The sequence below is a fragment of the Podarcis liolepis genome (assembly GCF_965112155.1).
Source record: "Podarcis liolepis genome assembly, chromosome: 2".
In the NCBI taxonomy this organism is placed as follows: domain Eukaryota; kingdom Metazoa; phylum Chordata; class Lepidosauria; order Squamata; family Lacertidae; genus Podarcis; species Podarcis liolepis.
Genome location: NC_139555.1, coordinates 13,756,733 through 13,769,459, shown reverse-complemented (window position 1 = coordinate 13,769,459; position 12,727 = coordinate 13,756,733). Strand labels below are relative to the sequence as shown.

At 46.8% G+C, this 12,727-nt stretch overlaps 2 protein-coding genes across 5 annotated transcripts in view; both read left to right on the top strand.

Annotated features, from left to right (window-relative positions):
- The window catches only part of AMHR2 (anti-Mullerian hormone receptor type 2), a 34,427-nt gene extending 23,481 nt beyond the window's left edge, over positions 1–10,946 (top strand). For 2 of the 4 annotated variants that reach the window (XR_014522609.1, XR_014522610.1), the window contains exons 7-11: positions 3–163; positions 1,992–2,139; positions 6,501–6,637; positions 9,245–9,925; positions 10,285–10,946. Coding sequence is in view for 2 of the 4 variants with exons in the window: in XM_083490160.1 (XP_083346286.1) it covers positions 3–163; positions 1,992–2,139; positions 6,501–6,637; positions 9,245–9,373 (575 nt within the window). In the remaining 2 variants the exon portion in view is untranslated. Of the gene's footprint in view, positions 1–2; positions 164–1,991; positions 2,140–6,500; positions 6,638–9,244 lie in introns of all 4 variants that reach the window. The other 2 variants (XM_083490160.1, XM_083490159.1) reach the window with 1 other exon arrangement.
- The window catches only part of PRR13 (proline rich 13), a 114,849-nt gene that overhangs the window by 86,652 nt on the left and 15,470 nt on the right, over positions 1–12,727 (top strand). The gene's annotated exons all lie outside the window — the stretch shown is intronic.

Here is a 12,727-nt window from a genome sequence, read left to right as displayed (position 1 = left end):
AGGCCTGTATAAACCTGGGGTGGCACACCGAGACCTGAGCAGCCAGAATGTGCTGGTGCGGGAGGACAGGACCTGCGTCATCACGGATTTCGGCCTCGCCATGGCTCTGCCTGGGCGCCACGAGGCGTGGAGAGAGGGCCCCACAGAAGGCATTGTCCGCAAGGTACCTGCATTGCTAAGGGGTTGAACGGAACGAGAAGCAGTTTGAAGAGGGGTAGCTTCAAGGCTTGGCAATATCGGGGCACAAGAAGATAGTGGGGGTGGCAATTGCAGGGCTGCTCAACCATTAGACAGAGGGAGCTGCTTCATGCGGGAGATGTTGCAGGGACAAAGCAGCAGCAAAGCAATAGAGGACACAGCTATGTGCCACGTGACATAAATATTGATTCTATAAGCTGCCTTGGAACTGGGCTGCGTAGGGCAAGGGAGTCCTCAGTGCTTTGCAAAACTTACTGCCTGCTGCTCTGGCTAAGGAAATTGCTCAAAATATGCAAAGTCTGCTTCCTTTATTCAGTTCACAGAATGTACCGTATTTTTCGTCCCATAGGACGCTCCGTCCCATAGGACGCACCTAGTTTTTTGGGGGGGAAATAAAGGAAAAATTTTTTCCCTTTATTTCCCCCCCCAAAGCAGGTCGGGGAAACCGAACCAGGTCGAGGAACAGCGGGATGGCGGCGCTGCGCCTCCCTGCTGTCCCCCGAGCTTGTGGGGCTGGCCGATGTCTGCCCGGTGCGAGGGGCGCGCTGCTTTAGGGTGCCTTGCCGGCCGGGCGGCAGGCTGCTATCTGCAGCATGGGGAGCCCTGCGGGGAACTCCTGCAAGGCTCCCCACGCTGCGGATGTCTGCCTGGCGCGGGGGGCGCTCTGCTTCAGGGCGCCCCTCGCGCCAGGTGACAGGCTGCTATCCGCAGCCTAGACATCCCTGCAGGACCTCCCACAGGGCTGCCTAGGCTGCGGATGTGTTCCTGAAGCCTGGAGGGCGAGAGGGGTCGGTGCGCACCAACCCCTCTCGCTCTCCAAGCTTCAGCAAAAGCCTGCATTCGCCCCATAGGACGCACCCAGATTTCCCCTTCATTTTTGGAGGGGGAAAAGGGCGTCCTATAGGGCGAAAAATACGGTATTTCCTTCTCACATTTACACCCCACCTTTCCTCCAAGCCACTCAGGGTTGCCCCAGTTTTCTCTCCTGTTGTATTTTAATTGCTGCAACCTGCCCTGGGACTTGAAGGTGAAGGGCAGGTAATAAATTGTAGTGACAACAGCAACAACAACAAGCCTGTGAGGTAGTTTAGGCTGAGAGAGCAGAACAGGCCCATCATCACCATGGGGTTTGAAGTCAAGTCTCTCTCCAGCTGGAAGACAGAACTCTAATAAAACATGATGCCTTTATCATCTTAGTTGCCCTCCTCTGCCCACGTTCCAGCTTGTCAGCATCCTTCTTAAACTGTGGCGCCCAGAATTGGACACAGTATTTCTAGTGTGGTCTGACTAAGGCAGAATAGAGCGGTACTATTACTTCCCTTGATCTGGGCACAATCCTTCTGTTGATGCAGCCTAGAATAGCATTAGCCTTTTTTGCTGCTGCATCACACTGTTGACTCATGTTCAGCTTGTGGTCCACCAAACCCCCTAGATGCTTTTCACATGTACTGCTAACAAGCCAGGTATCCCCCACCCTATATTTGTGCATCTGGTTCTTCCTGCCCATGTGCAGAACCTTACATTTGTCCCTATTGAAATTCATTTTGTTAGCTTGCGCCCAGTTCTCCCATCTGTTAAGGTCATTTTGAATTCTAATTCTGTCTTCTGCAGCATTAACTACCCCTCCCAGTTAGGTGTCACCTGCAAATTTGATGAGCATCCCCTCAATTCCTTCCATTTAGCTTTGGCCCAGGGTGTACAAGGGCAGGATGTGCCAACTCTGAGCATAACCATTTCCTATCCAAAGCTTGCATTAAGCAGCTGGTGTCATAATTCACCCACATTCTCCCTAGGCAGGGGCTCCACGCTACATGGCTCCTGAAATTCTGGACGAGAGCTTGAACCTGCAAGACTTGGGCTCGGCGCTGAGGCAGGCTGACGTCTACTCCATGGCACTGGTGCTGTGGGAAAGCCTGATGAGATGCTCTGCACTCTTCCCAGGTGAGCAAACGAGAGAGAGGATGAGAGAGGCAGCCTAGCACTGCTCATCCACAGCCCCAAAGGTCATCACCCCATTACAGGACACGGGTGGCGCTGTGGTCGAAACCACTGAGCCTCTTGGGCTTGCCAATCAGAAGGTCGGCGGTTCGAATTTGCATGTCAGGGTGAGCTCCCGTTGCTCTGTCCCAGCGCCTGCTAACCTAGCAGTTCGAAAGCACACCAGTGCAAGTACATAAATAGGTACCACTGCGGTGGGAAGGTAAACGGCATTTCCGTGTGCTCTGGTTTCCGTCACGGTGTCCCGTTGCGCCAGAAGCGGTTTAGTCATGCTGGCCACATGACCTGGAAAGCTGTCTGGGGACAAACACTGGCTCCCTCAGCCTGAAAGCCTTGCAACCCCATAGTCACCTTTGACTGGACTTAACTGTCCAGGGGTCCTTTACCTTTTTTCATCACTCCATGCATCTTTTTATCAACATTATTCCTATTTCTGGGCGCTTCCAGGCTGTCTCTATTTTGGGGTGGGATTCGGTCACATACCACAAATTCGGGTTGTGCAGTTAGAGTTGGGGAGGAGGGTACGTCACAGCAGAGCCACCAAAACACTAGACATTTTACAATAAGGAGGATAACACATCGTCTAACCTCACTGCAAATAAATCCAATAGCTGACTGTTGTCTAATCTCCCTGCAAACAAGTCTGGGTGAAGGCCCAATGAACAGGTCATCTGGAAGCAGACTCTGTCGTTCCACAAAAAAATGTTTGTAGCTTTTCACAAATGCAACAGGCCAGCAAATGGTGAGGCTGAACACAGAGCATTGCAGTTTTGGCAGCTTCTGGCTCACTCCCCACCTGCTCTACCTTGGAGAGTTCAAAAAGCTCTCATGGAACAAGTGTTTTTTTAACTCCTAAAGCCCTTGCCCATGGCTGCAGAGTGGTCTGGCTCTCTTGCACACTGGCCGTCAGCAGCGTCAGTGACAAGCCTGTGTGCTCTCCAGACAGGGCCAGCCTGAGAGCTTTTGGTCCCCTGCCCCCAAGATCTGGGCCCACGCCCTGGTGGGGTGAGAGGAGTATGCTGCCTGAAGAGGGTTGCTTCATTGGTGCACTAGCCATGCCAGGGCAGCAAGCTAGCTTAGGGGCTGCAGGGCAGACCACAATGATGCACCTTTCTAGAGACTTTCCACCCCTCAAAATTTGTCACCTGAGGCAGCTGCCGCACTCTGCCTCCAGGTAGAGCCGGCCCTGCCTCCGGATGCTGTTGGGCTCCATCTCCCATCAGCCCCAGCCAGCAGACGCAATGGGCAGGAATGATAGACTCCAGCAACACTCGGAGGGCCACAGATTCCTCATTCCTGATCTATAGCTATTTGATCCGCTGGCACTGTTAGGAGGTGGTTCTGCTCCCTGAGGCATACTGCCACCTGGTTTGCAGATGCTCCCGCCTTGTGACAGTGGCCTCAAGGTCCCACTGCCAGATGCAGGGAAACAGGATGGCTTCTGAAGTGAGGGTGATGGTGTGGATTGTGCTACCACCTGGTGACAGTTCCAGGGCATGGCATGCTGTTGATGAAAAACAAGCATTTTCTGCTCACGCACTCAGCTTTTGGGATGGGATTGAGCTCCTGGCGTGAGGGTATCTTGGGAGGGTTGCCATATGCCTAGAATTTCCTGGACATAGCCGGAAACAGTGTCCAGGTGGAAATCGGAAATCACCATGTCAGAAGTTGGTGAATTTCCTTAAAAATAGCTGTGTCCAGATTATTACTTTTTGAAATATGGCAACCCTATACAGTGGTACCTCTAGATACGAACAGGATCCGTTCCAGAGCCCCATTCTCATCCTGAAGTAAACGCAACCCACATCTGCGCATGCTCGGGTCACTATTTGCCGCTTCCGCGCATGCGCGTGACGTCACTTTGACCGTCTGCGCATGCACGAGTGGCGAAACCCGGAAGTAACGCATTCCGTTACTTCCGGGTCGCCCCGGAGCACAACCCAAAAGCACTCAACCTGAAGCAACTTCAACCCGAGGTATGACTGTATCTTGGTATTCACGCTATCTCCCATTCTCAGTTTCCTTGATCCTCTCCCTCTCTCTATTCTTCAGACATTTATATTGCTCCTGACAAGAGCCTTCTCACTTTACCTTGAGAGTTGTCCTTGTGAGTCATGGCTTTGCTGAGTCACAACATCGTTGGCACCTGGAGTTCCCGGCCTCTTGCTAGGGCCCGGGGCCCTGGGGCCCCACCGCTAAAGCCTGCCCCTGAGCCTCAGTTTTACAGTGCTTAAGGTGTGGAAGCAGCCAAACCTAAGAAATGCATATTCTTGCTAGTTAGCATGAGGAGGAGTTAGTTCTACAGAGCTGTATTGCTGATAGGCAGACTCATATAGACTCAGGCTATAGAAATACAATTGGTAGAGAGGGCTCTGTGTGATGTCATTTCCCCTTCTCTCCTGGAAAGGAAGGAGCATATAGTGCTTCCTCTTCCTCTCTCACTTCCTTTTGACCAGCCATGAGGGCAGCCATGTCTTGTGCTTGCTCCATCTCCTGGCACATGCCGGACGCTGGTTATACTGTAAACATAAGTATTTTGCCTGCATAGGTTTTACTGCTGCCATTGCTGTGAACCGATGCATATAGTAAGTAAATCTCAATTTTAAACTTACTTTACAAGTTTTTGCCTGATTCTTTGTTAAGCAGGGTGAGAGGGGGGAAGGAAACCAGATTACTTTCTTAGCTTCACGTGCTCAAATCAATTCCTGTGCTTTTAATTTTGCTGCCAAGGATGGGATTTTGAAACTATTCAACCCACACAGATAGGTGCCTGAAGGGATAAGTTGCAATTAATATATCCTGCCCATGAAAACCCATCCCACACAGGGAGCACCAGGCAGTGTGGAGCCACCATTTAAATTTATTGATTATTTATTAAATTTCTGTACTGCCCTATATCTGCAGGTCTCTTAAATTTCCTACAATGACCCAGAATGATTGCTATGGGAAGGGCATTGTAGCAGATTTAAACGGCATCTCCACACTACCTGGTTCTCTTTGATGAGCTGCTGCCCATCATCACCAGGTAAGCCTGCCATTGGGCCTGCTCACTGGCAAAGCAGAGGGATCCCAAGAGAGCACTTTGTCCTCTCAAAACTGGAGCTGGCCCAGAGTGTGTACCCAGGAGGGGCAGGGATGCCATCAGTGATGTCAAAGGCCAGTCGTATAGTGGTGCTCATCAAGCTTCCCCATGTCCAGGTTGCTGCCAGTAGCTAAGAAGGATCAGGGCCCAAAGCAGTGGCGGTTGGGGTGTCTGTGTGGTGTGAGCGCAGTGGCAGGAGTACCTAGTTGGGTCTGCTGCTGTGTCCACACCGCACTGGATTCCTTGCCTCTTGGTTACCAGCAGTAAGCAACACCACCCTGCTTCAGGCCACAACTATCAAAGGTACCATCCAATGTTTGTTCATGACACTCAAGACAGGAACCGTAATACACAACCGCTCCACTAGTTGGGCAAAGAAGTACTCCCCACCCCCCAGTAAATATGTTGGAGCTTGAATGCTGGGAACATGCCTCCAAGCTGAAGTGCTTCCGTGAGGGAAGATGTCTGTTTTTTGGCTCTGCCTACCCTGTGCCAGATTTACGTCTAAGCTAAACAAGCTATAGCTTAGGGCCCCACTCTCTTGGGGCCCCCCCAAAAAAATTAAGGAAAAAAACTGGATGCACATATCCAATTGTATTTCAGTTCAACAATTACTTTGATAAAATACATATTATTTTTGTGTGCAAATAGCTTTAGATACCTATTAGGTCCATAAATTACCATATAGCATATATTCAACACAATTTGTTGTTGACAAAGGACAGCTGGACCCAGTAATGGCCCCATTACTTTCAGTAGCTTTAGGGCCTCATCAAACCTAAATCTGGCCCTGTACCTACCACTGCTGTTTGGGTTAGTAGAGTGATTACACCTCAAAAACTAGACTACAGGCACTTTATTCAGAGCTCCTGCATGAAAGCTTAAAAAAAAAAAAATCCTTTCCACTTGGTGGCACTCAACACAGTAACTATAACACCGGATAACCTCTGTGATTTGACCTAACTCACAGCAGGGCTGAGAGATGCTGGCATGGACACTCACTCGCCCTCACACAACTAGGCTGAGCTCACTGAAAGCCGTTTCAGACGTTACAGCTGCCATAAGGAAATAATATTTAGCAGTCTCTGAACGGGGACGCTGAAGTAGAAACAGGTTCTAGTTTGTGGGGTGCTGGTAGTGCAGTGGTAGTGCAGTGAGCCTGTTGTGCTGACAAGATGGAAATCCCCCGTCTTCAACCTCACCGGCTTCTGCCTCTCTCCAGAAAACAGGGTCCCTGAGTTCCAGCTGGCCTATGAAGCAGAGCTGGGCAGCAACCCTACATATAGTCAACTGAGGAGTCTGGCTGTCGTGGAAAGGGGTCGGCCGGCCATTCCAGCTGCTTGGAGGAGAATTGGGCAGGTAAGGTGAAGAAAGGTCTTTGCTCTTGTGATAGGAATTTTGAGGTCTTAGATATATGTTTAAATGTTCATAAGTGTACCAACCAAGCACGTACGTAGATCAGCACAGGAAGACCGACCTGGAACCATTTTGATTCCTAAACTGAGCAAATGTTTTCTCTGCAAGGTCAAAGTGGGAAACCTCCCATTGTCTCTTTCCTCACAAATCCTGTCTTAAGGACACATTTAAGATATGAATAGGGTGTGAGCCTGTGACCTGGCCCAGGAACTATGTAGTTATCATTACAAAAGACTGGCCAGGCTCCCCAGGCAATCCAATCAAGTAACCAGCCAGACAGGAGATAAACAACGACAGGAGAAAAACAACATTCAAATTTCTGTTTTAAGACCGCCTTTTCTGTGATGTAGGTATGATGTATCTGAGGGGTGGTCTTAGGTTACACCCCTTCTGTGACGTATGTGTGATGTTTCTGAGGGTGGTCTTGATCTACAGGGTGGGAATTCCCAAAGTCTTTATAAGGCCTTGTGCGCCATTTTTCTGGGTTCATCCTCCTCTCCTGCGGGTGAGGGGAGCACCCTGTTGCAACAGATCAATAAAGATCAAGCTTTCTAGCTGCTTTGCTTTTCAGTATTCTCTGGTTGGCCTCTGTTATCTTCTCCTACCGATAGGGAACCTATGTAAGGACTCTATATGGGCTCTTGGATACACCATAAGGGAAAAGGGCAATTTTTGTTTACAACACTCTCCCAAAGGGTCCTGCTTTAGAATCTGCTAAGGGTTTTGAAATCTTTTATTCATTTTTAATAAAATTGTTATTGGTTTTTCAACATTTATATAAACACAATCAATACACAATACAAACAAACAAACACATAAACACACAAGTATAATTTCAAATCTTCTTTTTCGTAAACCTTACTTCACCGACTTCCCCGTACCTCCCCTTTCTGCATCCCTATTTCCAAATTTATTTCAGCAAATCCTCCCCCTTACATTTATCTAATTTTCCCTTGTTCTTCTCTTTTACTTGATCTTTTACAGCTGTAATCCCCTTTTTTCTATAACCTCAACATTTTAACACTCATTAATTTTACAATATTTCTTGAGATAAATTTTGAATTTCTTCCAATCTTCTTCCGCCGTCTCTTTCCCTTGGTTTCGGATTCTGCCAGTCATTTCAGCCAGTCCCATATAGTCTATCACCTTCATCTGCCATTCTTCCAGAGTGGGTAGATCCTGTGTCTTCCAATACTTTGCGATGAGAATTCTTGCTGCTGTAGTAGCATACATAAAAAAGTCCTATCTTTCTTTAACACCAACTGGCCGACAATGCCCAAGAGAAAGGCTTCTGGTTTCTTGGGAAAAGTACATCTAAGTACCTTTTTCATTTCATTATATATCATTTCCCAGAACGCCTTGATCTTCGGGCACGTCCACCAAAGGTGGTAGAAAGTACCTTCAGTAAGGGTTTTGAAATCTTGGGGCGCCTCCAGAACGTCAGTATTTTGTGGGAGCGATTCAGTTGCGAAGCAGAACTTTGGGTTTGCACAATTAAAGTGGATTCAAAGAGCTCTGCCGTTCTAGGGCAACAAATCTTGCCCAGTGCTACAGAGTCATTCTTGGTTAAGGAATGATAATGAAAACTTGAACTGTGGGTGGGAGAGGAGGAAAGTGTTTTTAATACTGAGGGAGAAAGACTCGTAATCTCTTGCAGTTTACGGCAACTTTGCGAATCAGCCTACCGATATTAGCAGATGATTGAAACGAAAACATTGTCTGCCCACATGGAAGTATGTCAGTTGTTTATGGTACTGCAAAGGGGATGACAAAATGGCTGCCAGTCTTTTTAAATATATAAAATGGCAGCTACTGTGTTACTTAGAAGCCTGCTTTCTAGCCATTAAAGTAGGGTTGTCATATTTCAAAAAGTGAAAATCCGGACACAAAGTTGTTGAGCAAAACTCGAAATCTGCCAAAGTCTAAACATCTAGACTTCTGACATCGGTTGCCATATGTCCAGATTTTCCCAGACATTTCAGCGATTTCCTGTCCAGCCTTTTGCCTGGCAGGGGGGCCAACACAAAACCTTGGAGTCAGCTTGAGGTCAGCAAAAAGAGAATAAGAGCATTCGTTTTAAGACAGCCAGAGACCTTTCGGAAGCTGAAGATGGCAGAGATCTGGGAGCGAAGGTCTAAGGCAGGGATATGTAAGGAGATAAGAATGAGAAGAGGGTGCGACAAGCCTGAGGAAAACCTTGAAGGCAAAAGCAAGGACTGTTGAGCTGGAGGTGAGAGGAGGAAGAAAGCCAGTGGGGGGATGCATAGTTGTCAACATTTCCCTTTTTTAAAGGGAAATTCCCTTATTCCGAATAGGATTCCTTGCAAGAAAAGGGAAAAGTTGACAGCTATGGGGATGTGAAGAGGCACAGCTCACTTGCAGACAAATGGGTTGTTGTTTTTTTGCAGGCCTGTTTAAAGGCAACATTTCACCTTCTGGAGCACATGCAGTTCCAAACATCTGCCCCTGCAATGCCTTCCCACTCTAATGATTCTTCCAGTTCTCTGTGTCTCCTGACACCCATTGCCGCTTCTCTGTGTTTCTCCCTAGGCTGCCGCCTGTCTACAGGAGCTCCTCGAGGACTGCTGGGATCCTGAACCAGAGGCTCGCTTGCAAGCTGAATGTGCCCATCAGAGGCTGCAGAAGCTGTACGCTGAGGGCCTCGTGAAAGAGTTGTGACGAGGCTGAAACACATTATGCTTCACAGCCTGTTTAAGCCCTTGCTTAAAATAGTTCTTTTGCCTTTTGTCAAGAATAAGCGGCCATGAAGGAAAGTCCCACCAAGCATGGCTTCTCACCATGATTTTGGACCTCATCAAAGTGGAATAGATGTGTTTCGTTTCCTTTGTTTTTATAAACCTTGTCCACTTAATCAACTCAATGAGCTCTGTCCACTTAGTCAACATGAATTGCACTTGTTTACCAGTGGGTCCCAACCTGCACCTTCCTCTCATTTCATCCAGCCATTCTTGGGCTCTCAATCACTTGAATCTTCCCATTCCTACATCACTTCCTGCAGCACTGCAAAAGCCATTTATATACCATGATTTGGGCTGGGATCCTAGGCATATTTTCCTAGGAGTAAGGATCACTGGGACTTAACTTCTTAGTAGATCTACATAGGACTGCCGTGTAAGATGTCCAAATGAAGAAATTGGTACTGGGCACAAAATTCAGTATCCTAAGAATGTCTGTTTTTCTGTCAAGCAAAATACAAGTCCCTATCCGCGGGTGGCGCTGTGGGTTAAACCACAGAGCCTAGGACCTGACGATCAGAAGGTCGGCGGTTTGAATCCCCACAACGGGGTGAGCTCCCATTGCTTGGTCCCTGCTCCTGCCCGCCTAGCAGTTCGAAAGCACGTCAAAAGTGCAAGTAGATAAATAGGTAGCACTCCGGCGGGAAGGTAAACGGCGTTTCTGTGCGCTGCTGTGGTTCACCAGAAGTGGCTTAGTCATGCTGGCCACATGACCCGGAAGCTGTACGCCGGCTCCCTCGGCCAATAAATCAAGAAGAGTTCTGCAACCCCAGAGTCGGTCACGACTGGACCTAACGGTCAGGGGTCCCTTTACCTTTTTATCCTTTCGTTCAGTAAAAATAGGCTTAAAAGTATATGTACAATGGCTAGTTAAGGGAGGGCTGATGAGTGGGCTTCAGTGCTCAGTGGAGCTTCTTGCCGCTCTTTGTCCAGCAGCAATAAAACAAATATATGCACATTTGCCACACACCAAATAAGTTTATACAAGGCATTTGGCCTGAGACCCCAGATAACTGCTGCCAGGACTTCAAAGTCCTTCACATATTGCTAGTATGCAAAGGTTTGGCAAATTGCCCTCTTTGAACAGGTATCTCGTATAAACTAAACGTGTCCAAAGGGCAGAGCTTGAATGACAATTTTTTGCTATACGGCATGATTTTATTTCTTATACAAATATTGAGGCACCTTGTCCCCCAGTATCACTGGTATATGCAAAATGCCTGGCTCATCTGAGACTTTGTGGAACCTTTATTCTTAATAATGATGGAACTCCCAGGTGGAGAATACTTTTATTTTTATATATCTTGTAAAGGGAATCGTTCTATGAGTCAGTACTTTATTGTTATCCCTCTGAAGCTGAGCTGTATCTTTGTGCTTTTGTCCCTCCTGGCTGTGACGTTTTACGGTTTACATTTTTTATTCTTTGTTTTCTCTCTCTTTTTGTAATGTTTGCACTTTTTAAAACAAAATCAATAAAATATTAAATATACAAAGTCCTTCACATGGATCATCTTATTTATTTAAATATATATATATTATGGCCAGATAGTAGCTTATGTCCCCGGAATGAAATTAAGTAATAAAATTACAACGCTTTCCTTGCGTTGTACCATAGGTTGGTCAGTGCTATTATCCCCATAATACAGATTGTGACAGAGAGACTAATGCCTGCTCATGGGTTCGTGAGAGAGGTGAGCCTGGAACTGGTTCATAGCTCAGTCTCATGGCCACTGTACTACATTCACAATGACAATACACTTTTAAGAAAGTACGTAAAATGGTGTGGGCATGTGCTAACTTGTCATGTTGATGTTACAGGCACTAGCCAATAAGTGGCTGCGGCACTTGTACAAGACTATTCCATACAGTAATTGCAATAAACATAGTAAGTGGGGCAAAGATAATAAACATTTCCCCAAAGACAGCCCTGTTACATGGAAATTCAGTTGCTTTCAAGATGGACTCTAATGGAAGTGGATCTATTTTGCCTGTTTCCATACACAAGGCAGGGTAAAAGCTGGTGTGCTGGATTTAGTTTTAAACTTGCAAAGGAAATAATTGGGTTCAAATCCTCACTCATTCAAGAACCACACCGGAGTAGCTTTGGGAAGGTCAACGTAATCTTGGTAAGTATAATTGGTTTAATTCACACTGAAATGGGAATGGCTATGTATATCGGTGAAAGAGTTTAACTGGAAGATTCCATTGCAGCTAAATTAAGAACACAAAGGAGTCTCTGAACTCATTGATGGGTTGATACTTAACTATTATTGTTCTCAGGTAGCTATGACGTGGTGTTTTAACTTTAGATCACACGAAAGGTATTAAATTGCAAATTCGCCATCTTGGAAGGAGTTCTTGGTTCCCAGGCTGTGAGAGTGTGGGTGAAAATGAAGCTCTCCAGGTAAACAGCCTGTCAAGGTGCAGGCTGTGGGGAGAGACAGACCTCTGCTTCTAGGTCTGTTGGAATTATTTCATATTTTGTAAGAAGATGCTGAGTTTATGCCTTGGAGTGGCATATGTATTAGGGAGGTATTTGGATGTTTCTATTATGTTATGAAGAATGTTCTGCAAATAAAGCTTTAATTAAACTTATGGGCCTTGACAATGTTTTATTTCCCAAAAAACGAGTCTGTTTTCATGCATCAAAGTGTGCAATATTAATATCTGCAACAAATCTGACTCTCAGGGTTGTTGTGCAAATAAAAATGTGTCCTTGGTGGGAGGATGGGGGTACAAATGGAACCAAATAAAGGATCTGTTTGTGATCTCCTTCAAGCGCTCGAAATAAAGAGAGCAGAAGCTTCTGCTGCTCAGCGATGTTCTCCTTTTGACATTCAGCTGTCAAGCGGAATTGCATTCCTGCAGCCTCATCAGAAGAGAAAGGGTGGCTTTTTCCTACATTATGCACTGAGCTGCTTGGCTGCATGCCAGAATCTGTCAGAAGTGCATGGCCCGTGTCCTTGGCACAGGTGCTCACTTGCACACACATGCTCGGCTCTGCACACTGGAGCCTGGCGTCTTATTTATAGCTGGGAAGGTCGATTAGTCACTTTTTAAACGAAACTTCACTTAGAGCCTTTTCCACACAGTGATTTTTCCCCCCAATGGTTGCTATTTGGGACGATGTTAGGCCTATTTAAAGGCTGTATATGGACATTTTTTTAAAATGTTCGGGAAGTTGATCGAGAGTGATGTAGAGGGCATATTCTAAGGGCATAACTAGACGCAATGACGAACGAACATAAGGTTGCTACTAAAAATGGCAGCCCTGTGT